Raw genomic sequence first — 25,453 nt, 5'->3', positions numbered from 1 at the left:
AAACTTACTAGTAACGCTACACACACTTTTACTTGGGCCACTTATCCATACCAATTTTCACATTCCCTTGGTAGCTTTTAAAAATACAATTAGATTTGGGATGGATGTTTATTAAATTTTAATCCAATAATAATTTTAAAAGCCGCCTAAAAGAATGTTAAATGGGTGCAAATAAATAGAAACGTATGCATTACTCAAATGCGAAGCCGTGATTGTCGAAATTAAAAGTCCAGGGACTAAATTGAAATTAACCAAAAGTCAGGGGCTAAATATATATATATTTTTTTCAAATAAAAAAACTACAAAATGACCATTTGTCCGTACAAGTAATTGACCAACATATAATAGTATCCTCTGCAAATCTTTGTCTCTCACACCTATTTTAATTTTTTAATTTCATTTTAGCTTATATTTCAAAATCCAAATAAGATAAATAACGACATGTTTTAATTAATTCGAAATAGATTTATTTATTTTTGTTTTATCTATAATGTGTACCATAAGTTTATGTGATTAAATTGTAAAAATTACTTGTTCTTCGACTGCTTTAATAAGATTAAATTAGCTACTTATTATGTGAACAGAGTTTTTTTTTAAAAAATTCCAAATTCCCTTTGAAATGATGGTTGTAATTAATTCAAAATGATCCAATATCTATATATTGCTTTTGTCAATATTTGCCTATAAATTATAATAGACCTTAAATATTGAATGCATTTCCCACCTACTAATCCAAATGGTTTTGGATTAGGAGAGTTGAATATTCCATCATCTAATTGCAAAAATTCTAATGATTCACAACTTCTGTTAATTTGGAAAAAGTTGATGTTTACATTACTCCCCATTTTGGGGGTTGGGGAGGTCAAATGAAAATGAAATGAACTCAACCTCATATTTTCCACAAGGTGACAATTACCATTAATGCCATGTATAGACATGCATGTTGCCATCTTCTTCTTCTTCTTCTTTTAATTTTTTTATTTTTTTATTGAAACCGAGCACTTCATATATATATATATATAATTAAGCACAACGGTCAACAGAAATGATACCCTAAATTCTGGTCCAATAAAAAGACATACTGCCATCTTAGCGATAATTCTAGTCAAATAAGTTATAAATTTAAAAATGTGTTCAATTTAGCTTCTCTTATCTTGAACAAGCACCATCTTGATCGTTCAAGACAATGAAAAGTAGTTTTTGGTTTCGCCTAAAAAAGTGTTTTAATGTAATATAAGAGTGATAAATATTTTTTTGATGATATATATAGAAAGTATTTTATGTTTTTAAAAGTGTTTTGTGTTTTGAATTTACCATCAAATGGACAACCATGATATATTCATGATAATTTATAGGGCAATTTTATATATCACACCAATATCTCACCGGTATTAGACTATGCTAACTTATGTGTCAATCATACGTTAGATTTTTTAATTTTATTTTTAAACAAGGCTTAATCAAATGGTGAATTGACTTTGCTCTGTCAGCATAGTAGGATACTTGTGCGTGGGATCTTGATGCTGTATTTAACATTAATTTGATTTATGAAGAGTAACGCTAAAAACCACATTTTTATTTCACAAACTCTTATTCTATAGAGTAATACTATATGCAAGACTTTTATTTCCCTTTTATTCCCCAAATGTGACATGACTTTTAAAATTATTATTGAACTTTGATCCAATGGTGATTTTAAAAGCGTCATATTTGGAGGATAAGAGGTGAATAGAAGTTTTGCATATAGACTATATAGTATTACTATTATCCTATAATACTGACATAACAATCACAACCAACCATTGAATCAATCTTTGCCCCTGTTAAAATTAAAAAAACAAAAAAAAAAATGAAAAAATCACTTATAACCCTTGATCTTTCATCATTTTTGAAAAAAAGTACCCAAACTTTAAAAAGTATCAATTATGGTCTCAATCTTTCAATTTATTTATTTATTTATTTCAATTTCAACCCTCCGTTAAAACTTTCCATTAAACCTATCAAAATTTTCAGAATACCCTTGTATTTATTTATTTTTTTTAAAAAAAAATTATAAAATTTTTCAAAGATTTAGGTATGAGTATTTTTACAAATTCTGTTAAATGTTGACAAATACCTAAATCCTTACAATTTTTTTTACTTTTTTTTCCTAAAAAAAGAAATGGGTATTTTAGAAATTTTGACAAGATTTAATGAAAAATTCAAACGGATGATTGAAATGGAAAATAAAAATTGAAATATGGATATCATAAATTGACACTGTTTAAAATTTGAATATTTTTTTAAAAGTAATGAAAGATCATGAGTTATAAGTAAAGTTTTTTTTAAAAAAAAAAATATAAAAATAAAAGATTGTTAAGATTGACACGTTAGTAGAATAATTATGAGATAAAAAAAAAAATGCCTCATTTATAAAAGAAAGTTCTAATCCTTTATTTTTCTTTACCAATTTTTTTTTTTTTTTTTTTAAAAAAATGAAATGAAAGTGGAATTTTATTGGGATAGTACAAGACTAAAAGTGGTGACATTTGAATAGCACGAGGGAGGACCATGCATGTTTGGAAGATAAAAATGCCGTATATTTAAGGTTTCCAAGGGATTGCCCTACTTTATTGTTTAATTTATTTTGTGGTGGAAGATTTTCCAAGAAAAAATATAATTAATTATAACAAGAAAATGATAATTGACCCTCTACTCCTACAAATGGGAGGGTGGAGGGTCCCAACACAAACAAATACGAAAGTCAGTCTACCCCCACCCGCTAACCCCTCAAGACGCCTGACTCTTCCACCCAATCACACGCGAGTGGGCCCCGTAAACTCATGACCTCCTACTCATCCGGTAAAATTTGCGTGATCAAATCCAAGCCCTTGGATTGCCCCCAAAAAGGTTGAAACGGCATGGGTGTCAACGTTTGAGTGCCGTTCATACTTCGTAGTTCTTATTCTCCTTAGTGGAGGAAGAAGATCATCTCTTTTGAAAATTTTCATTTCAAATGGAACGGATATTATTCATTTTAAATAAATCGTTACTTCAGGGTTATGGTTTGGTTTCCGACTTCCCAATACGTTTCCTAATTGAGTTGGACTTTATATTTTGCATCCGAAAGGAGTTAGAATCACACTTTATATTTTATTATTATCTCGTTCCGCCCATGTGATATTTGAAATTTTTAGTTAATTACACTGTCACGCCAACATAATGAGATAACGGTAAAATGAATTAAATAATGATAAAATTAAAACAGAATAATATTGTTATATATTTCATTTTTTTTTTAATTTTATAATAATTTTATGATATTGACGTGGTAGTCTCCGATAACGTTTAAAATAATATAAATATACTTTTTTACCATACTCGAAAAAATGTAGTCAATGCATGCACTCCACCAACGCCAAAAGATAAGGTGCGGTGACAAACTAACGTGCGGAATAGTAAGAGGTTTAGTCAAAGTTGTACACCTAAGTGGATTGTGAAGGCTTTTGATTTGGTCTCTCTCTCTCTCTCTTTAACAAGGTTTTCAACCAAGGTATAGAATCTTATTAATCACATTTGGACAAACTTTTCTTTTGAATTCGCACTAAAAAGAACATATTCAAAGTAAAAAGATTTTTAATTTTTTTTATTATTATTATTTTTGTCTAGCCCGTTGAACTTACATCTCATATTCAATCATCTCCAAACTTTAGAAAGTGATAGTTGATCCTCCAATTATTAGAAATTTTCAATTTTCCCATTTTATTAACCGTTATTGTTAATTTGGATGAAAGACAGTCGTCTAACCTCCATGATATATATATATATATTCACATGTCTGATAAGGAAAATAATAAAGAATTTAGGCCTTGCGTGTCGCATGTAACACATTTTCCATTAGAGTGTTAACAAAAAATCCGTTCGGGTAGATAAAGTGAAATAGCTAAGTAGTTTAAGGGAGTTGTCACGTGTATGGCACATAACAAATTTTTCATTAGAGTTAATGAAAAATCCATTCAAGGGACAAAGTAAAAGAACTAATTAAGTAGTTTTAGCGGAAGTCGATCTTCACTTTTAGAAGTTTGAGGGTGATTGCAAATAAGGTGTTAGTTAAATAGGCCAATAAGTCTAGTTCCTACACTTGCACATAATTTTTTTTTAAAAAAAAATGCTTTATTTTATAAGGTTGAATCAAGGTTAGCATAATTTTATTCCATCAATCAAGGGATAAAGGTTTTGAGTACAAAGTGCAAAACAAACTTCTGAGATAACATAGGCCATATTGCTGCCGTCAACAGGAAAACTTGGAATGACTTTTACTTATCACTTTATCCTTTCTTCCATGATCCCATCACATCTATTTGGAATTTGCTTTATATCCATTGGAAGGTGATATTCAAGTGTGTTTTAAAACATCAAAAAAGAAAAAGAAAAAAAAAGAACAGAGTGTTTTAAAACAAAATCGCAAAATATGTTCTGTTTAGAAATGGTTTGAAACATATCACGGGTTTAAAAATCAATATTTTCAAATCACACGAGGAGACATGTTTTTAAAAACACATAATTTTAAATACTGAAAATAATAATTTTATCAAACACGTAACTGTGCGCCTTTTTAAGAAATTACATTTTCATTAGCTGTGTTGAATCAAATCAACCCTTTAAATCAAAATGCTTCACAAAAATGCAGAATCTAAATAGAATGAAATCTCCAAAGGGTGGAAGCAAGTGGTGGTTAGAATTGAATGCAAAATAGGGAAGCCATGTTATATGGTTTTGAATGAAACAAGAGACATAATATTCCCACTCACAAGCCCCTCCAGAGATCATATCATAAAGACCTATCATGCAATGTATGAATGAGGGTATGGTCCATATTTGTTTGGTTCCCCAAGGCCCACCTACATGAAATGACCTTTTGACCCACTCGAGCAAATAGGGTACTGATCGATCAGAAAATAACATAAAAAGTGTAAAAGTAGATGAAGGGAAGAAAAAAGAAAGGCAGAGAGAAAAGATCAAAAGATGCCATGGAATAATATAATTAGAGGGCTACTAAAGGTGACTGGCTATGGCCTCCATTTTCATAGGCACCGGTGCTTTTAGTATTGTTTCAACGTACCTCATTAGGAAGAAGATTCTATTCTTATAGTAGGTTTGGTTTGGTCTTAAGGTATTGCATGGGGGAATAATGGGTTTTGGGTTTCTTCTTTTTGGATTGTTTATTTAAAATGAGCCGTCCGGATCATGCTCAATCTCTAAAAGGGTGGTTAAACCGGCCACTCTGAATAGTAAGTCTAGGGTGGTCGAGCTACTCCGGACCAAAGGGGGTGGTTCGGAGATGTTCGAACCCCTAAAGTTTCTACGATCATATTCTGTTTCAGTTTTTACTCATTTTTGAGATGATCTGAATCATTCGTTCAATAATACCCTAGGCATTCTAATTGCATAGGATTTAACAAAGAGAAGTGTTGTTCATGTACTATAGGAAGAGTGAAAGGTACCCACTGGGCTTCTAATATTTTGAGTTGACGTGGAGTAGACAATCCACTTAGAAAGTGGGCAGAGCATTTTATGATTTATTCCTATAACATAATATCATATCACCTCCCCCACCTCCAACCCCCCTTTGCCGAACCTCTGCCACCATAATTTATGATGAAAAGCCCCAAACAAGTATTAGTACATAAATTTTGTATGGTCTATAATTGGAATGCATGGGAAGCTTAGGACCCAATATTCATTTTCCATGAAAACCCTATTGTGACCCTAAATTAGGGTATGAAAGGTGCTTGTCATGGACTCCATATCGAATAGGGGCCACATATCTTGTATTTTGACCTTGTAATAGGATCCGGGTGAGTACGGGACATTAACTTCGAATCGTTTTTGCATTTGAAAATGTTACGATATTAATGGGTTAAGGTTTAACTAAATTAGTATCTAATCGTCTCATAACTTTTGAATAAATAATTGGGCCTTACAAATAATTAGTCTTTGATTTTTTATTTTATTTTATTATATTTATCCAAGTGTTAGATTGAAATGTGTGTTAATTAGTTTGAGAGAGCCGTGACAAGATTTAACACTTTGCCTTCAAGGGTAGAATAAGAGTACTCACGGGAAGGTGATGGGTTTAACCACTTAAAAAGAGACAACCGGCATTAATTACATAATATTTATTTTAATTTTATAACTAACACACACACACACACACACACACACACACACACACACACACATATATATATATATATATATATATATATATTAAAAAGTACACTATGAATTATTGATGTTCACCTTTATTTATATGTATGTCTTGAAAAGCAAAGCAACCAAAATTAAAAAAAAAAAAAAAAATTATATTTAAAGTTTGAGTTTATGAGGTAATTAGTGTTGTTGTTGTTGTTTTTTATTATTAATAAAAAAATTGCTATTTTTAGGGGCTTTTATTTTTCAAGGGGATTATTAATATTATTTTGTAAGAGCTTTTATTTCACAGGGAGGCCTTATATCTTTTGGGGGATTTGGATTAAGTACCGTAAAATATATATATAAAAAAAAAAAAAAAAAAAAACTACAGCACAACACTTGTTATATTTTTTTCAATTGTCCAGATTTAATTTTATTCTCTTTGTTTCTCATGAAAAACTTGAAATTAAATCTAAACCGTTAAAAAATTACAATACCCAAGCCAAATCCATCTTTGAGGGCCTAAGCGGCCACCTTAACTACTATCTAGCCTCTAAGTCGTCCTTAAAACCAATCTTAACACGACAAGTGGTTGAGTCTACACAGATGTGCTTGTATGTCTCTAGAAATGCTCCCACTAGTAGGATGTTGCAAATACATACACTTAAGGGAATAGAGAGAGAGAGAGAGAGAGAGAGAGAGTAGTGGTGAAGGGTTAGTCCCATGTGAAAGTGTCTCAAGTACTTTGAGGGTGATGTCTAAAACAACCTAAACCCATGAAAAGGAGGGCCATTCCTGTGAATGCCCTATCTTTTTGTTATCTTGTGAGAATCTAACCTAATAGGGGAGAAGAGAGGGAAGTTGGGGAGAGTCATGAAAGGCATGATTTCTATGAGAGTCCACCCTCATACCCACTAAAGAGAAATAGAAAAGTAGGAGATTTTCTAAGGCTTTTTCCTCTTGGCCTTTGGCTTTTCTAGTGGGATAATGATTTTTTCTTTTCAATTAATTTATCGAGTCTGACATGTGAATTGATTGCTTCATGTCATCACTGCAGCCGTATTTGGCATCTAAAGTGGTGATCTTAATCTCAAAAACCTACAAAAGAAAAAGACTCACAAGGCCTTTGCTTTCTTCTTCGCTCGTGGATGGCAACAAAATTGAAAAATGCTCCACCTATCCATTTCTCCCTACCCTTTTACTCTTGTTTATTTATAATTTTTCCAACCTTTCTGCCTACTGCTGACATCCCATATGGTTCATCCATTTATCCCATGTCATATTTTGCTTGGAATTTTTTATTTTTTATTTTTTTCCCCAAAAGAACATCGAATCTTTGTCCTTTTTAACAGGAAATAAATATTCGATGCCTGCCTAGTACATGGGCCCATATTGCATAGAGATTAGGTGTAACACTGTGCATTGAAAAAAAGAAAAAGAAAAAATGGAATCAGAACCATTCTTCTTTTTCGATTGAGTAGGCTTGCGTGTCTTGCCCCAAAGCTTTTATTTTTTATTTTTATATAGGAAGGTCCAATAGTAAATTTAAAAGAAGTTTCTTACATTACTTAATTTATAAAAATAATTATCATGGGCGGCTCTTTGAATGGTAATGTGATTTTAGATAGCAAGTCAGCAAACAGAAAGAATTTTATGATCATGCAGAGTGTGCAGATCATCATCATCACCACCACCGTCGCCATGATAATCACTGTTGCTAATACCACCAAAAGTCCGGATTATGAAGAATTATGTGGGCTTTAAGACTAATTAAAGCAAGTCCCACTAAAGTAAATCATATTGTTTGAATAATCAGACTACTGGACAGTCCAGCCAAACTAGAAGAAAGAAGGGGGGAGGTGCTACTACTTTCAACTGCATGTTTTAATTTCCCAGAAAAATGGCTATCCAAAGAGTCAACAATTAACTGCGACTACCTTTGTCAAGGAAATGTTGTAGAAATATTACAAAAAAATCAACCATGACTTGAGGTGCAAGTAATGTACATCAGCACAAGAATTAATAAAACTTCCAGAACGTTGAGCTTAATAATGTCCTCTCTTTTTTTAAACAAAAATTAACCCGGTCTCCAGGAAATTCAAGCTAATGGGGGATGGTAAGGCTTCATAATTTTTGCTTCACTAACAGAATGCCAAAATCAGGTTTCAATCATCGGCTCAGGGTCGGATGGCTCTGAGCGAGACCGGTTCGATTGCCTCACAGAGTTGAAAAGGATATCTTTGAGAACCTGAGTGGAAAAGAAACATAAAACTAGTTAAAAACGCAAACCTGCTAACTGTTGAACTTTGTGTAAAAAAGCCTGAATGCCCAAAATCTGCAGAGGCCAGTCAGTCACCTGTGACATTAGACCATGAACCTGCTCCACAGTTATCTTTGCACTATCGCGAGTAATCTTAGCAAGTTGAGATTCTTCCTGCAATTAATAAAGGTATCAAAATCAAGATTACAAGGAGAGAGAGAGAGAGAGAGATGCTGCGGCGGAGGGTAATACTGAGGTGATAGGTGATCACAAGCTTATAAAACTGACGAAGACAAGGATATTGTAATCTAAAGCAATATCTGCATCTCTATCACAATTATAGTCTAAGAGGAATACATGGTCTACACCATTCATATGTAGAACAATATAATACGCACATAGATGTACAGACAAGATCACTGCAATCTCAAATGCATCACAGACGATGTAGAGGACATTTTCCTTATCTCGAACCGACTTCAGGTCTGTTTAATGTATATGGTGGGAAATTAACTGAATCGCCCAATAGCAGTGTCTGGGATACAGCAACTAACATAGTTCGAAACAGAATCTTCTATGGAAACCATTTATCAACATAATTCAAAATCAGAATTTTGTATGAAGTCCATTTCCAGACAAGATTCAGAAGCTATACTTTTTAATTTTATTCCTGTTTGTTTTCTTTTTTTCTTTTCTTATCCCCTTATTTTATATGAAAATCATTTCTGAACAGAAAAGTAGGCAAAAGTTGGAGAAAAAAAATGAAAAATGAAAAAAAATAAAAAATGCTTGCTTTCCCTAATCCTGATGAGAAACAGACAAACAATTAACAGTCGAACAACTGAATTGTTTTGTAGCACATCGTGAAAAAAAAAAAAAATGCAATATTTTCTGAAGGGGAGCAGAGTACTTTTATAGAAACTAGAAAGACTGGGGGCAAATACTTAAAATTTTTTACAATCAGTGGAAACTCGAGCTTTACCAAGAGGCAAAATCCAAACTGGGGTCATGCCGGAATTATGTATGTAGCAGTCCGGGCTTAAAGCTCAATATCACAAAGTGAAAGAGAATATCCTACTCTACACTTTGTGCTCCTAGTCAAAAAACAAGAAAAGGTAACTGTGAACAATGAAACCAAAAAATTATGTTGAAAAAAAAAAGAAGCAAAATAGAAGATAAAAGGGCATTCCTTTTATCATGTGATACTTAATTGTGAAGGCATTGTGTTAATTTCCACTGGATAGGTGAATTGTAAAGGTGTTATATGACTATGCACCAAGTCCACAATGGTTGTGTACTAGGTGTAATTGGGTTATATAAGTGATTTGAGGGAGCTCCAATTGTGATCGGTCCTTTTAAAGTATAGCGTAGATATAATTAACGCTTTCCTAGGTTGTGACAATTGATATCAGCGCCAACCTAATATTAATTACATATGTGGTGTTGGGCTCTGCAGTGTAACACAGACCTACAAGAATGTCAAAGATTTAAGTGGGAAAGATATGATATCTTGAATCACGAAGTTGTTGTGTTTAGTCCCACATTTGGTTGCTGGATTATGAAGAGGTTGCATGTCCCTGTGCTAAGTCCCATATTATTAGTTGTATACTAATAAAATTGGGCTACATAAGTGATTTGTGGAAGCTTCAATTGTGACCAAGTCTTTTGAGGTATAACGTATATGTAATTAACTCTTCCTTAGGTCATGACAATTATAATAGATTAAACTTAACCTGTTGTAACAGAGAACCCATATAGATGACTAAAATCCTTTTGGAAATTGGAACAAGCTCTCCATCAGACTAAACCTCTTTCCTTCAATAAACTCATTCCAGATTCTAAGGATTTATAAAGAAAAAGGTTATGCAAAATGCATACTAGATTATTTTCTTTTTTGGTTTTAATAAGTATGTATATTCAATCAAAGTGCAAAGAGGCGTAACCCTAGTACATATGGAGAGTACAAAAGAACCCCTAAAATATAGAAAAAGAAGCACATCACTCCAAAAACTCAGAAAAATTAGAGACATGCACACAATTCCAAGCCACTTTCCATGTACAAGAAAGACATGCTAGATTATAAAAGTCATGAAGTCCATCTTTTGTACCCTTCATTTGCCATTATTGAATAAAAATGATCATATACCTACATGGCCACTTGGTCCCCTCTTTCGCCCTTTTCCTAGGGCCCCTAAGCGGCATGTTTCTCCCGTTTTAGCCAGGGTGAAACATTTTCAGGCTCAGGCATGTCCTCCGGCAAAGGGTCCCGACGTTCAAATGAAAGCAGCAGTTAAGACGACCTTGGCAAAGTCAATCTCTCCAGTGATGGCAAGTCTGGCAAAGGCTGCTAGGGCTCCGGCATTTCCCTATGCTCCGGTCTCAAGCCTAAGGAAAAGAGCGGCTGTCTCTAGCCCCCCCTATGTCGTCCTCTACATCACGCAAGCCTGCAACATGCAAGTCACGTTTTGGTGACAACCTCGATTTTCGCAGCCTCAGGAAGACATTGGAGAGTCTTCTTGTTGATATTGGACAATGCCTTTCGGTTCTAGACCAGTTGGGTGATAGTCTGTTGGGTCGAGGGCCCAAGCAACCTGTTTACTGCTCCAAGCCCAAGTCTTGGTCCGCTCCTCTGGGCTCTAGTATCTTCTAGCCCAAATCTTTAGGACCTCCGCCGGCCCAAGTCTCTTCAGCGTAGGCCACTGACCTTAAACGTAAAGCCCCTCTGGTTCACCCCAGCTTTCGGCCTAAGCTCGTTTTTAAAGCCAAGGTTGGTTCGGGCCCTGTTTCAAGCAACCCAAGGTCTTCTTCTTCCTCCCTGGATTCAACTTCTCTGCCCCCAACTGGTCGTGCGCCCAAGTCACCCTGGCCCGACTCTTCTCTTCCAGGCTTAGACGGCTCTTCTCTGGAGATTCCTTCTCCAGAACCTCTCTCCAGTCCGACGTCCCCAGCCAGTTGTGCTCCCTGTTTAGCACCGGTCCCCTCAATGTTGCCGCCCCTTGCTTCTCCGATGGTCTTCCTTTGGTGCATCTACAGCACCTCTCCTCCCCCTTGGAGGCGCCGATGGCCATGTCTCTTAGGCTCCAGCTCAGGTCACAACCCTTGGTCAGGGATCCTCTCTTGCCTTTGATGGCTCCCCCCCTCCTCTACTTTACCCCTTTGGCGCATCTACAGCACCTCTCCTCCCCCCTGGAGGCGCCTATGGCCGTGTCTCTCAAGCTCCAGCTCAGGTCACCACCCTTGGTTAGGGATCCTCTCTTGCCTTTGATGGCTCCCCCCCTCCCCTTTGGGTCCTCCGGTGCTGCTTTTGCTTTACCTGGCCCTGGCTCTCTCCCTCTTGCCCTGACCCCTGAGGAGGCAGCCCCTCCCTCTCGGTGGCTGGTGGCTTAGAGTTGGATTTGCCCGCTGAGGTCTATCCCACCCCTCTGGCTTGCTGCCCTCCATCTAAGCCCAAGCGGAAGACTGGGAAAAGCTCTCCGGATTGGCTTTAGCCGATGTTAGAAGATTCCTAGTACTCTGTGGGCCTCTCTTGCGATGTTTTTAATCATAATATTATGCCCCTGTTTTCAGATTTGCTGTCTAAGCATGAAGATCAAGGGAAGTGCTCCAATTCGAAGGCGGGTAAAAAAGGTGTTAGAGAAATTAATGGCCTCTTTTGCTCTATCAATTATGATACTCGCAGCGGCAGTGTCTCGTGGCAGGAACAAGAGGGCTCTTAGTGATTCCTCATGAATCCCAAGTTGATCTCTTGGAATGTTGAGGGCTGAGGGCTGAATCAAAGAAGCAAGCGGTTGAAAATGAGGAACCTCCTCAGACAGTGGAAGGCTGGCATCATTTGTTTGCAAGAAACCAAATTAGAACTTATCTCTAACCGTAGGCTTGGCAATTCGGGTCAGCGAGTCGGGTTCGTGTCGACCCGGCTGACCCGATTACACAATCAGGTCTAACACGAACCCGATCCGATTATTAATCAAGTTGAAAATCTGAAACCGAACACAACCCACCTGCCAAACGTGTTACCCGAACACAACCCGGGTAACACGTTTACTCTCAACCAAACCCCGAATCCCCAATTGTTCAGAGAAGTAGAGAACCCAATGTTTATCAAAACAAAACCAATACAAGCGCTTACAGATCTAATGGAAAATTCACCTAAATCGGCACGATTAAGCTCTGAAAATAGGTCGATTCGTGGGGCTGTGAGGCTATGTAAAGGTTGATTCGTCGAAGGAGGTGTGAAAGTGAGAACAGAAAACTGACAAGAAAAGAGATGCGAGTCGTGGGTCTTCCGGCGGTCGTGGGTCAAGCTCTTCCGGTCGTGAATCAGACGTCGTCTGTCTTCCGTTCTCCTCCCTCGCCGATTCCGGTTTTGAATCAGACGGAAGCTCTTCCGGCGGTCGTGGGTCTGTCATCTTCTGAGGGCAAGTCAAGCTCCTCCGGCGGTCGTGGGTCTGTCTTCGGTTCTCCTCCCTTGCCGGTTCCAGTTTTGCTGCCTCAGGTGGCCCTGGATGTCCCTCCGGCGCTGGTTAAGCCTTTAGCAGTTTCTGGCTAGGGAGAGGAACCTAGGTTTCATTTCAGCTAGATCTCACGTTTTAGGCTTTCCTCGTCTTCTTCTTTCTGTTTCGGATGGGAGAAAGAAGAAGACAAGAGGAAGGAAGAGAAGAAAATCAGAAAGGAGAGGAGGATGATTCTCTCTTTTCTGTGATGTGTGTTTGAGCAAGAAGGAAGAACTAAGAAGAGAAAAGAATAAAGAAAAAGAGAGGAGTCAGAAGACGGTGACCCGTGAGGCGTGATTTTTTTTTTAAAAAAAAACCGGGTTATAATCGGGTTGACCCAATTATGACCCGAACCCGATTATAACAAACACAAACCCGATTTTTCCGTGTCGTGTTCGTGCCGGGTTTGCGTGTCGTGTCAAAAATGCCAACCCTATCTAACCGTATTGTGAAAAGCTTGTGGGGTTGTTAGTTTGTGGATTGGTGCTATCTTTCTTCTGGCAGGGCTTCCGGTGATATCTTATTGATGTGGTATAGGAGGTAGTGCAAAAATTTGAGGCGCATGTGGGGGAATACGTTGTGGCTTGCAACTTTAGAAATTGTGCAGATAACTTCTTTTGGGCTTTTGCTGGGGTTTATGGCCCTAACCTTGATCCTCTTTGTAGGAGTTTATGGGATGATTTGGCCGGTTTGCTCAGTTTGTGAGATCTCCCTTGGTGCATTAGCGACGACTTCAATGTCATCCGCTTTCCCTGTGAGCGTTCAGGAGCCGCTCATATTTCTTCCGCGATGACGGAATTCTCGGACTTTATCTTAAAGCATGGGCTCATGGATCTTCCCCTTGCAGGAGGGTCGTTCACTTGGTCCAATCTCTCCTCTCGGTCTAGGCTTGACAAATTTTTAGTCTCTCCGGATTGGGAAGCTAAATATCCAAGTCTCATCCAGAAGAGGGTTCCCCACTTGTGCTCTAATCACTTCCCCATCCTCCTCGTTTGCGGTGGCATTCTTAGGGGGAAAAGACCTTTTAAGTTCGAGAATATGTGTCTTCAAGAAGACGACTTCGTGGAGAGAGTGAGGCTTTGGTGGGAGTCTTACTCCTTTCAAGGCTCCCCTAGCTTTGTCCTTGCTCAAAAATTGAAGGCTTTAAAGGTTGATCTCAAATCTTGGAATGAACAGGTGTTTGGAAATGTGGAATCCCTTAAATTGGCTCGTCTTGAAGAATTGTGCGCGCTTGACAGACTTGAGGAAGAGAGAGGCTTAGACTTCGAAGATCTTTTGAGGAGAAACTCGATTGCTAGTGATCTGGAAAGAATTATTCTCCAAGAAAAAATCAGCTGGAGACAAAAATCCAGGGTCCTTTGGCTTAAAGCGGGCGACTAATGCACTAAGTTATTTCATTAAATCGCTAACTCAAACGAAAGATCCAACTCCATAGAATCTTTGTCTATTAATGGTTCAGTCACTTCCGATCATTAGGCCATCAGAGACCACATTGTTCAATTCTATGAGTCTCTTTTTTCTGAGCAATACAACTGGAGACCCAAGTTGGATGGCATTGCTTTCAACTCCTTATCCTTGGAAGAGGCCGCTCAGTTGGAGCTTCCTTTTGAGGAAAGGGAGGTCCTAGAAGTGGTGAAATCTATGAACCGAGACAAGGCTCCTGGTCCTGATGGCTTCCCCTTGGCTTTTTTCCAAGACTGCTGGGATGTGATCAAATCTGATATTATGGGGGTCTTCACAAATTTTCATGCTCAAAGCAAATTTGTGAAAAGCCTCAAGGCCTCTTTCATTGCTTTAATCCCCAAATCCCTCGAGGCAACCGATCTCGCGAACTTTTGGCCTATCAGCCTAGTGAGTGATATTTACAAGATCATTGCTAAAGTTCTCGCTAATAGAATGAGCTGTATTTTGGAGAAGATTATTTCAGTGCCTCAGAACACTTTTGTCAAAGGTAGACATATTTTGGACTCAGTCCTCATAGCCAATGAATGCTTGGATAGCCGTATCAAGTTTGGTATCCCAAGGGTTCTTTGCAAACTGGATATTACGAAGGCTTTCGACCACATCAACTGGAAGTTCTTATTATACATGCTGAAAAGATGCGGCTTTGGGGATAAATGGGTCTCTTGGATTTCTCATTGCATCTCTTCGGCGAGTCACTCTGTTTTGGTCAATGGTTCACCGGTTGGCTTCTTCAATAGTTTTAGAGGGCTGAGACAGGGTGATCCTCTTTCTCCCCTCCTGGTTATAGTTGTCATGGAGGCTTTGAGCAAAATTCTCTCTAGTGCTGTTGATTGTGGTCGTCTCCTAGGCTTTTTGGTGGGTTCTAGGCCTGCCGTGATCAACATTTCTCACTTGTTGTTTGCAGATGACATCTTGGTATTCAGTGAGGCTAATCCTGACCATCTTCGCTATCTGCGTGTTCTTCTAGTTTGTTTTGAAGCTGTCTCTGGTTTAAAGGTCATTAGGCTAAATCTCTCTTGGTCCCTATTGGTAATGTGGACAATGTTGTCGAGTTGGCTTCTATCTTGGGTTGCGGGACTTCCTCTCTACCCTTGAAGTATCTTGGCATGCCGCTTGGGGAGCGCCACAAGGCTACATCTACCTAAGATGATATCGTGGTTAATATGGAGCGTTGTTAGGCCAATTGGCAAAGGTTGTATTTGTCCAAGGGTACTAGGGTTACCCTCATCAAGAGTACACTTTCCAACCTCCCTACGTATTCCTTGTCTCTCTTCTCCATTCCTATTCGTGTGGCCAACCATTTTGGGAAGCTTCAAAGAGACTTTCTTTGGGGAGGGATAGGTGAAGAATTCAAATATCACTTGGTCAGATGGGACAAGGTTTGCTCTCCGATCTCTGAGGAAGGATTGGGTATCAGAAACTTGAAGACTTTCAATCGAGCCCTTCTAGGCAAATGGCTATGGCGTTATGGGTCTGAGAGAGATTCTTGGTGGAGAGTCGTGGTGGACTCTAAATATGGCAACCTTAGGGGCAGTTGGTGCTCTCTCGAGCCGACAAGTGCCTTTGGGGTGGGGGTATGGAAAAACATTAGGAAAGGCTGGATTTCGTTCTCTCGTTTCACTAGATTTGTCATGGGGGATGGCTCCAATATCAGTTTTTGGCATGATTTGTGGTGTGGAGACAACCCTCAAAGTAGCCTTTCCAGCATTATTTGGCATTGCTCGTCTTAAGGACATTGTTGTTGCGGATAATCTTTTCTTGTTTTGATAAGTAATTTCAAATTCAATAAAAAAGCGCAGAGGGGTGCAACCCTAATACACAGGAAGTATACAGGAGTGCCCCTAAACGGGAGGAACAGGTAATAAATTTAGAAACTCTACAAAAGTAGAAACACCTAGGTGGCAAATCTTGAGTTGTTGGATGACTCATTCCAGTGGAATGTGAGCTTCATCAGGGAGGCTCATGACTGGGAGGCGGATGTCTGTACTTCTTTTTTTCAATTGCTTCACTCAGTCAAAGTGAACCAAGACAATGAAGACAGTTTGTGGTGGGTCCCCTCCAAAAAAGGAGTTTTCAAAATCAAGTCCTCCTTTTACTCATTAACTAGCGCGGGTAGCAGTCGCTTTTTTCCCTGGAAAAGTGTTTGGTGTGCTCAAGCTCCTCCTAGGGTTGCTTTCTTTGTGTGGACTGCGGCACTCGGTAAGATACTCACCCAAGACAACCTTAGAAAACGGCATGTTATCATGATCAACCGATGTTGCATGTGTAAGAAGACTAAGGAAACTGTGGATCATCTTCTTCTCCACTGCGACGTGGCTTCTGTTTTGTGGAATTCTCTCTTCAGCTGTTTCGGGATGTCTTGGGTCATGCCTAGACGGGTTATTGACTTGCTTGCATGTTAGTGGTCATCTGGTAGATCAAAGAGTGATGCTGTTTGGAAAATGACGCCTATTTGTATCTTTTGGTGCTTATGGTGAGAAAGAAACAATAGGAGTTTTGAAGACTTGGAAAGATCCTTGGAAGATATCCTTTCTTTGCTCTATCACTCTTTGTATTGTTGGACTTCAGCTTATGTCCATCCTTTGTATATTTTTTTTTTCTGACTTTCTCACTCGCTTTTCTATTTCTAGATAGGTGTTTTTCCTGTATACTTCCAGTGTACTAAAGGGTGCCTTACGCTTTTGCTATAAAATTGATCTCTTACCTATCAAAAAAAATTATAGTAATGTAAACCGTTGAACTTTGATGTTAGTATGTTGGATATGAAAGCATGTTAACTGTCCCTTGCATGCTTAGTTAATGTGTTACTAAATGTTATTTGTGATTTTTTTTTTCATTGGAAGCATATGGATCATGGATTTATTAATGGTCATCTACTAATAGACTAGTGAATGTGGGCATAATTTTATTTTCTAAACAATTTTTAGGTAGATTTTCGAGTCACTCCCTATTAATATTCATGTTGTAAATGGAAAATGTTAATTACATGATTTCCTAAAATCACATAAATATTAAAGATTTACTATGCGAGACAAACAGAAACTGCTTTTATCTAAAAACTAATACAAATCCTTGTCAGTTGATATCCACCTTAGTTTGATGCACAGATTTGAATGCCATTCAGGATCACATGACTAGGAAAACACTATGGATGCCCATCTTTGAGTAAACAAAAAGACATGACAATTTATGAGGCATGCAAGTAAACTGACCTCTTTCTTTCTTGGAGGGGGTGCTAATAGCGGCCCAAAGCGGGAGTGAGATAGTTGGTTCTCTGCCTGCTCCAGCTTTTCAGCTGCATGGTGCAGACAACACCACTTAATTAGTTTAATTTTCACAATTACTCTAGTCAACCGTGACAAGTAATTTGAAATAAAACTGAAGAAACTTGTATGGTACAAGAAGTCAGAAATTACCTAGATCTGAGATTTGTCCGGCAACATAGTCTCCATTACCCAGTAAAGGTGAAGATGAAAGGGTATTCACCCAATACTTGTTCCATAGCAGATCCAAGAGGTGGGAATCAAGAGAAGACTTAAAATAAGTGATATCCAAAGCATAATACTGCAAAAACATATACAAATGGAGTTAAAATAATACTGGACAGCAAGCTTTACCAAGGAGCAGAAGATGAAGAGATGATAACCTGTTTACAGTGTACACCAAAGTCTTCAATCTTATTGAGAGGGATGGTCTGATACTCAGAGACAGGCTCATCTGGAGGCTTATATCCCTCTGGGTATGTCCTGAACGCTCCAATCTCGACTTTCCCAGCAGAAACAGTCCTTGTTGGATCTATAACAACCGCCAGAAAAGGCTCCTGAAATTGCTGGTTTAGCATTTGTGTTGAAACATCAATACCCGAAAGCCAGCATCCATAGCCAGGATGAGAATGGTACCACCCAACCGCATTCTCCAATCGCCCTGCCTGCATCATCAACATATACTTAAGGGTACTATCTCCGTAGAATACAATAAATAATATATGGGATGCGGATGAAGACTTTTACTGAGATACAATTGCTGCAAAATAACTATCAATTCCAGTAGAGGTAGACAATGTGCTTAAATAGAAGTTTCTAAGGTGACCAATTTAGAGATTAAACATTCAATCTCCAAAAATATGAGTCAAACCACAAACTCTCAAAAAGTATAATGTAAAAAATAGCAATTGGCTTTGAATTCACAAAAGAGTGAAGTTTCCACATGCAAAGACTACAGCTGATCCAATCAGCTTATTTTAATGGGACACAACCATACACGAACACAGAGTGCTTCTTCCTACGCATCTGCTTCAAGTTAGGTTAAGTCCTATACAAGCACCAACTGCAAAGCCCAATTCAAAACGCTCATTAGCCTGAGCACAATCAACCACTAACTACTGAGATTTTCTTTTTTTATTGGTTTCTATTGCTCCTCATCAACCAAGCAAAAAACCAGATTTATTTATTTTTTTAGGATAAATTACAGCTTACCCCCCTCCCCCACAAAAACATAGCTGCCACCCCATTCTCAAGTGGACCTCTAAATTTAACAATGTTTTTAGGGACCCATAATCTTTACAATGTTTCAAGTTGCATCTTGTATCAAAATTGGCCATTATTTGGAATGAAAAATGTTAGCACGTGCGTATAAGTTACCAAATTGCCCTCACTTAACAAAAAACGCTGACACAATATCTATGAGGCGGCCACCCCCCAGCATAACAGAGGGATAACCGCGCGGACACCCCCCATATATTTAGAGGGGTATTCACAGGGCCAACCCTACTTGTTCAGAGGGATGGCTAACGGCAAACACAACAGATTGGCGGCCACGCGATCACCACCTAACATAACAGATAGGATGGCCACGCGGCCACCATCAACTGTTCAATGAGGTCGCCACACAATCGCCCCCCCACTTGTTTAGAGGGGGACCATGCGGCCACCCCCAACATAGGATAGCTATGCAGCAACAATGATATGTTTAAAGGGTGGTCACACGACCACTCAAGGCAGCAGCATAACTACCCTCCAAATTGATAGAGTGGCCATTATTTAAAAGGGTGGCTCACCTTTTTTTTTTTTTTTTTTTTTATAAATAATGTCATATCATTAAAAAGCGCAGAGGGACGCAACTCTAGTACTTCATAGAGTATACAAAAGTACCCTTAAAAAGAGGAAATAAAAAAGCAAGAAATTAAAAACTCTGCAAACGATCACGACTCGGACTATGATGAGCCGAGACCCATACAAATAAAGTATTAAGCACGTTTCAGCGCAACTCCAACACCAACATTTCTACATCTTCAAAGTGTCGAGCATTCCTCTCACGCTAAAGACCCCACATGACACATAAAGGAATTTGTTTCCAAATTGCTTAACTTGACCACGCCCCAACAAATTGCCCCAACTACTCAACAAATCAACACCCGTCGCGGCATAAGGTGGCTCACCTATTCAGAAGGGGTGGTCACGCAGCCACCCCCTGTATGTATAAAGGGTGGCCGCACATCACAAAGGGGGTGCAACCACCCTCATCTGAGGGATAGCCATATGGCCACCCCTCAACTATCCAGAAGGGGTGGTCGCATGACACCCCCATCCGTTCAGTTCAGAAAGGTGGTCACGCAGCCAACCCCCTGAACAGATGAGGGTGGATGTTCTACTTGATAAGCGCTGAATGTGCACATTCAAGATCCTTAACTTGCATATGTTAATTCCATAGCATTGTTATTTGTTTGATTTTGTGTTGTTTTATTGTTTTTAAGTTTTAAATAAGCATGCAATTACTTCCATTAATTTTGGGCTTAAAACACACTTTGAGAAAACCTAGAAGATATGGTTAAACTTAACCAATTATAATAGAAGACCTATATGATGTGGTTAAGTTTAATCAAATCAAGGAAATGATTAAATCGGAAATTCTCCAATAAAAGTCAAAATCAGATTGGATTCAAATTTAGATTCTGCACACGTCTCAATGCTTCGATCATAACTTTCTGCTTAAGTCTCAAATTGCAGCGAAATTGGTGGCGTCGGAAAGCTACTAAAAAATGAAACAAATATGTGAGAGATAGGTTTTTCCTAATTATGACGTTTTCTATACCAAAATTGCCCCACAATAAAAGACCGCAAATGTGGACGAATTTTAAATCTTTTTCCTACTTAGGTTAAATTTTTAATATCCTACTTGGACTAAAAGACTAAGTTCTAATTTTTCTTGGATTCCTAAGGCTTATAGGCCTCTCTTAGTCTTTATAAATAGACCTCTAAGCTTCAAGAGAATGTGTGTTTAGCTTTGACAGAAAATTCTTCTTGGAGGCTTAACAAGTTGAAGAGGAGAAGAACATGGCAAGAGGCCATCCCAGCACCACGATGAGCGGCTAAATTCGTAATAGGGTGTTGATGTAACCCTTTCCAAGTAACAATGGTTTAATTGTATTTTAATTTGGGATTTTCTATATGCATGATAGTTGTATAACTGTGAAAATTGATCTTAATGTTTATATTCAATCATTATGAATTTCTTATCTTATCTTAGAAAGTCTTTTATATTGATTAAACTCAATCCTTCATATTTTCTGTGATTATGTGAATGATTGTTATATAACGGTTTTAATTGACAAATGATCAAAAGGGTTAGATAAGCCATGCCTAGGGAAGACGGATTGTACTACACCCTAATTTAGTGTAATTTAGGTGACAGTTCGTACCAACCGAAGATGGGTTATACTATTCTATTGATTGTGTGTATCCTTTTAAAGACGTAGATAATCCATATCTAGAGAAGACATGTCATACCGCATCTTAGTGGTTAGGTGGACAGCCCATGCCAACCGAAGCTGAATTATACTTATTCTTTAGAAGTAATTTCTAGACTACTCAACTGAGACGAGCCCTATATCACGCATAATATGAATTTTCCTTGTTAATTTATGATTGATCATTGTTATGCGGTGAGTAGTGAAATTAACTCCATATTCTCTCTCTCATCACAACTCTTTTTACATTTATGTCTTTTACTTTTATGTATTTATTTTTAGAAAACAAAAATCAAACATTTTTTAAATTAAGCTATATTTAATCTCGAAAAGCTTGATAACACCACCTATACAGTCCTTGAGGTTCGACACCCTTAATATAGCCCTATCCTACAAGGATTCGTACTATTGTGAGTGGTAATTTTATTATTGATATTTTTGTACACAAAACGACCACATCACTACCACCCGTTCTGGATAGGAGAGGGTGGCCGCACGGCCAAACCTTCTGAATAGGTGAGGGTTGGCCACTCGACCACCCCCCAACATAATGGTTCAAAGGAGTTGGCCCTTTGTTGTGGCAAGGAGGGCTGTGCGGCCACTCCTGTGTTATCTTAATATCGGTTTATTTATTTATTTATTTATTATTATTACACTTAACCCCATCAAACTACCACTTTGATCCCACTTGCACTTCCAAACTACAACTCATTGAAAGTAGGACCTATAAACTACCAAAATGTTTTGAGTTGACCCTTTTTAACGAAAATACCCTCAATTTACAAAAAATAAAAAATAATAATAATAATAATAATAAAAGAAAAATAAAAACTGACAAATAAAAAAGTCCTTCTCGCAAAATAGATGGGCTGGAGCCACACCCACTACCCTTGCGTGGATGGAAATCCCTAATAGGTGTTGCATGTGTAAAAGGAATGGAGAGTTTGTGGACCATCTTCTTTTCCATTATAAGTTTGCTTGTGCCATATGAAATTTTTTCTTCAATTGGTTGAGTTATCTTGGGTTATGCCTAAACAAGTAGTCGACTTGTATGCTTGTTGGTAGATTGCAGGCAACACTTCTATTGTTCCTGTGTGGAAGATGGTGCTTACGTGCCTTTTGTGATATCTTTGGAGGGAAAAGAAAAATTGAAGTTTGGAGGATCGTGAGAAGACTTTGGAGAAAATTTAATCTTTATTTTTCAACACCTTGTATCTTTAGACAACTACTTTTGTTTCTCCTTTAGTGATTAGCTACCATGATTTCTTGTTTCTTTTTGCTCCTACTAGCTAGGTGCACTCTCTTGTATACTTTTTGTATACTCGGGAGCACCTTACACGTTTAATGATATCTTGATTACTTATCAAAAAAAGTTGGAGTTTGAAGGTGCATGTGAGAATTGGGTGGTAATTTGAAAGTATAGTGTAATTTACCCCTATTTTTAAGGGTAATTTGGCAACTTAGGCGCACATGCAACGCATACTAATGTTTTTCATTCTAAATAACTGCCAATTTTGACATAGGAAAATGGTAGTTTTTTTTTTTTGATAAGTAAAGGAAAATGGTAGTTTGTAGGTGTGAATTGTAGTGAGTTGTAGTTTAGAGGTCAATTGGAGAACGGGGCGATAGTTTTTTGGGGAGTGCAATTTACCATTTAAAAATAAAACAATAAAAAATCATGAATTAAAAAACTATTCACTCAATCAGCTTCTCCTTTCATGGGACACAACTGTGCACGAGTGGAAACAAGACAGACACAGAGTGCTTATTACTAGGCATCTGCTTCAAGTCAGGTTATCTTTATGAATAAACCCCAAAACTTAAAATCTTATACATGCACCAATTTAAAAGGCTCATTAGCCTGAGCACAATCAACCGTTAGCTACTGATATTTTCTTCCTTCTTCTTTTGGTTTCTATTTCTACTCATCAGCCAAACAAAAACCCTAATTTAATAATTTGTTTTTTTAAAGAAAAAAAGTCATGAATTAAAAAACTAAAAGTTTGCAGCGGCCACTAGTGTTTCTTATAAATCAAAATCTAACCACCAACAATGCAACATTCCTAAACCCCCAAAAAACAATCCCAACTAGGGTTTCTTACTATCTAATAACTAATCAAAAAGAAAAAAGAAAAGAATGAAAGAAAAAGACCTGCTTGTTAGTCTGGGAATAATCAACCATATACTCGTAGGCATCGGCCTGGGCATTAACCCTAGTCTCGGTGCCTTCGACGGGCAAGGCAAAGGCGTCCATGACGATAATGGCGTCGCCGTCGGTCTTGCCCTGCATGAGGCCCATGACCTCGATGGTCCCGCCTGAGCGCGCGTGGACCACCATCTTCAGCAGCGCCAGGGCCGAGATCTTCACGCGCTTGAAGTAGTGCGGGTCGGTCATCCACGGCTTCTCCTGCTGGAACTTGGTCTGCGCCGCGTCGTCGTAGTAGAATATGGCGTCCGACGCCGGGTCCGGGTTCGCCGTGGGACTGCCCATCGAGATTATGTTGTTCTCCAACTCCCATGTCTTTTGGGCTATGCCTACTTGTGAAGACGAATAAGCAGAGGAAGAGGAGGAAGGAAAGGGTTCCATTGTTTTTTCTTTGGGAGATTTCGTTGTGCTCTGCTCTGAAACACTCTTCTTGTGCCCCGACTTTAATTTTTTTAATTTTTTTTTTTTAACTTAAAAAAAAAAAAAAAAAAAAAAAAAAAAAAAAAAAAAAAAAAAAACCCTTCAAGTGGAGTCTTGTCGTTTGGGAGGAGGCCCATTCTCATCGTAATGTTCCTACGGACTTGGAGGGTTGTCAAGCTAAATATTATGGGCCCTCTAGAACTTGATTCACAGCCCTTTAGGCCCAAATGAGGAGGTATGGAGTCCCCATTGGTAATGATATATACTCAATTTTAATCTCACTTCCATCCTAATGGGATGAGACTTACTCGGGTCCGAATTTATTTGGCCGGGTCTTTTCTCCAAACAATAAGGTACGTTTTGTTTACAGAAAAAGCCATTAGAATGGGATAGTTATTCCGTTGTTTGGTTAGTTTTTTTATTTTTATTTTTGAGAATAGTTGTTTTACAGGAGGAATAACTATTCCTCAAAATTAGGGAATTGGAGAAGGAATAATCCTAAGCGAATTGGAGATCAATCCGACCTACCGTGTAATCTCAAAGTAAGACCAAGTCTTTAAGGATAGTATGTAAGAGGAAAAAGATAATTACAACGGAATAAAATACAAAATGGGTGAGCAACCCAAACAATAAACACTAAACAACCTGAAGACAGTACAGAAAAAAGATAACAAAGTAACCAACGAGACTAGTCAAAAAAATGACCCCGCCCATTAAGAGAACCAACACATCCATAAAGGGTTGCAATCATAAGCAAAGCAAAGGGCTCCGAAAGGAGCAATAATTCCCAAACCCTTGCAAGAACCAATATAACGGAACAAGCATCGAAAGTGGCTGAAGTTGAGCCACCAAGGGAGGCCATACCACAACAAACAAAACCGCCCACCACACACCGAAAGTAGAAGTCACCACAAGCAAGAGAGAGAGTTGAACATCTTGGAGATTACTTCCCACAAATATATATATATAAACCAAAATAACCCCTTACTACTGCCATATTGAGCACACGACAAAAGCTGTCAGAATTTTTTATTTTATTTTTTAGAAAATTTTATTTAACCCTCTTGAACTTCAAAAACTCTCAATTTAGTATATTTTTTGCGATGTCACCCCTCCGATAGGATTTTCTGTTAAATCATAACGGAAATGAGTGAAATTCTCAAAATAAACTCATTTAAAAATAAAAAAATAAAAAAATAAATCATGTGACCCACCCACGCGAAGTTACAAGGTGACCCAACGTTGTCAAGGGTCTGGCCGTGACCCAACGTGGGTCACCTCACCACACATCTTTGGTCATAGCATGACCCACTGTCGTGGGTCCTTTTTTAATTTAAAAAATAATAATTAATTGAGGGTAAATTTGAAATTTTATAAATTTCAAGGGTATAAAAGTTATTTTACCTTTTTTGCCATCTGATTTAAACCTAAACCCTAACGAATGAGTGACATTGCAAAAATTTGAAAGTTCATTATACGATGAGAGTTTTTGCACTTGGGGTGGGATAGGGGGACATTGCAAAAGTAATAGAAGTTCAAGGATGAAGTTTCCTCTTCTTTTTTTAACAATGACTAATTGAAAGGTTACTATACCTTTGCTACATCTGCTTTGTAAAATATTTCTAGAATGTTTGTATTAGGGTTGAAAATGCGAGCGGATAATAACCGTCTGCATCTGCTATCCTCACATA

At 38.0% G+C, this 25,453-nt stretch overlaps 1 protein-coding gene across 1 annotated transcript; it reads right to left on the bottom strand.

The window, feature by feature from the left end:
- Positions 1 to 8,040: 8,040 nt before the first annotated feature.
- LOC133871877 (COP9 signalosome complex subunit 5a-like) lies at positions 8,041 to 23,778 on the bottom strand. The gene is made up of 6 exons (XM_062309325.1): positions 23,289 to 23,778; positions 18,038 to 18,319; positions 17,808 to 17,955; positions 17,604 to 17,686; positions 8,531 to 8,608; positions 8,041 to 8,422 (listed from the first exon to the last, which is right to left on the bottom strand). Exons 1-6 carry the CDS (start codon positions 23,721 to 23,723, stop codon positions 8,333 to 8,335), a joined length of 1,116 nt encoding a protein of 371 aa, XP_062165309.1. The 5' UTR covers positions 23,724 to 23,778; the 3' UTR covers positions 8,041 to 8,332.
- Between the last annotated feature and the right edge of the window lie 1,675 nt (positions 23,779 to 25,453).

This window comes from Alnus glutinosa, chromosome 6 (genome assembly GCF_958979055.1).
Source record: "Alnus glutinosa chromosome 6, dhAlnGlut1.1, whole genome shotgun sequence".
NCBI lineage: Eukaryota > Viridiplantae > Streptophyta > Magnoliopsida > Fagales > Betulaceae > Alnus > Alnus glutinosa.
The sequence above is the reverse complement of the archived record's forward strand: the minus strand, read 5'-3'. Positions and strand labels throughout refer to the sequence as shown.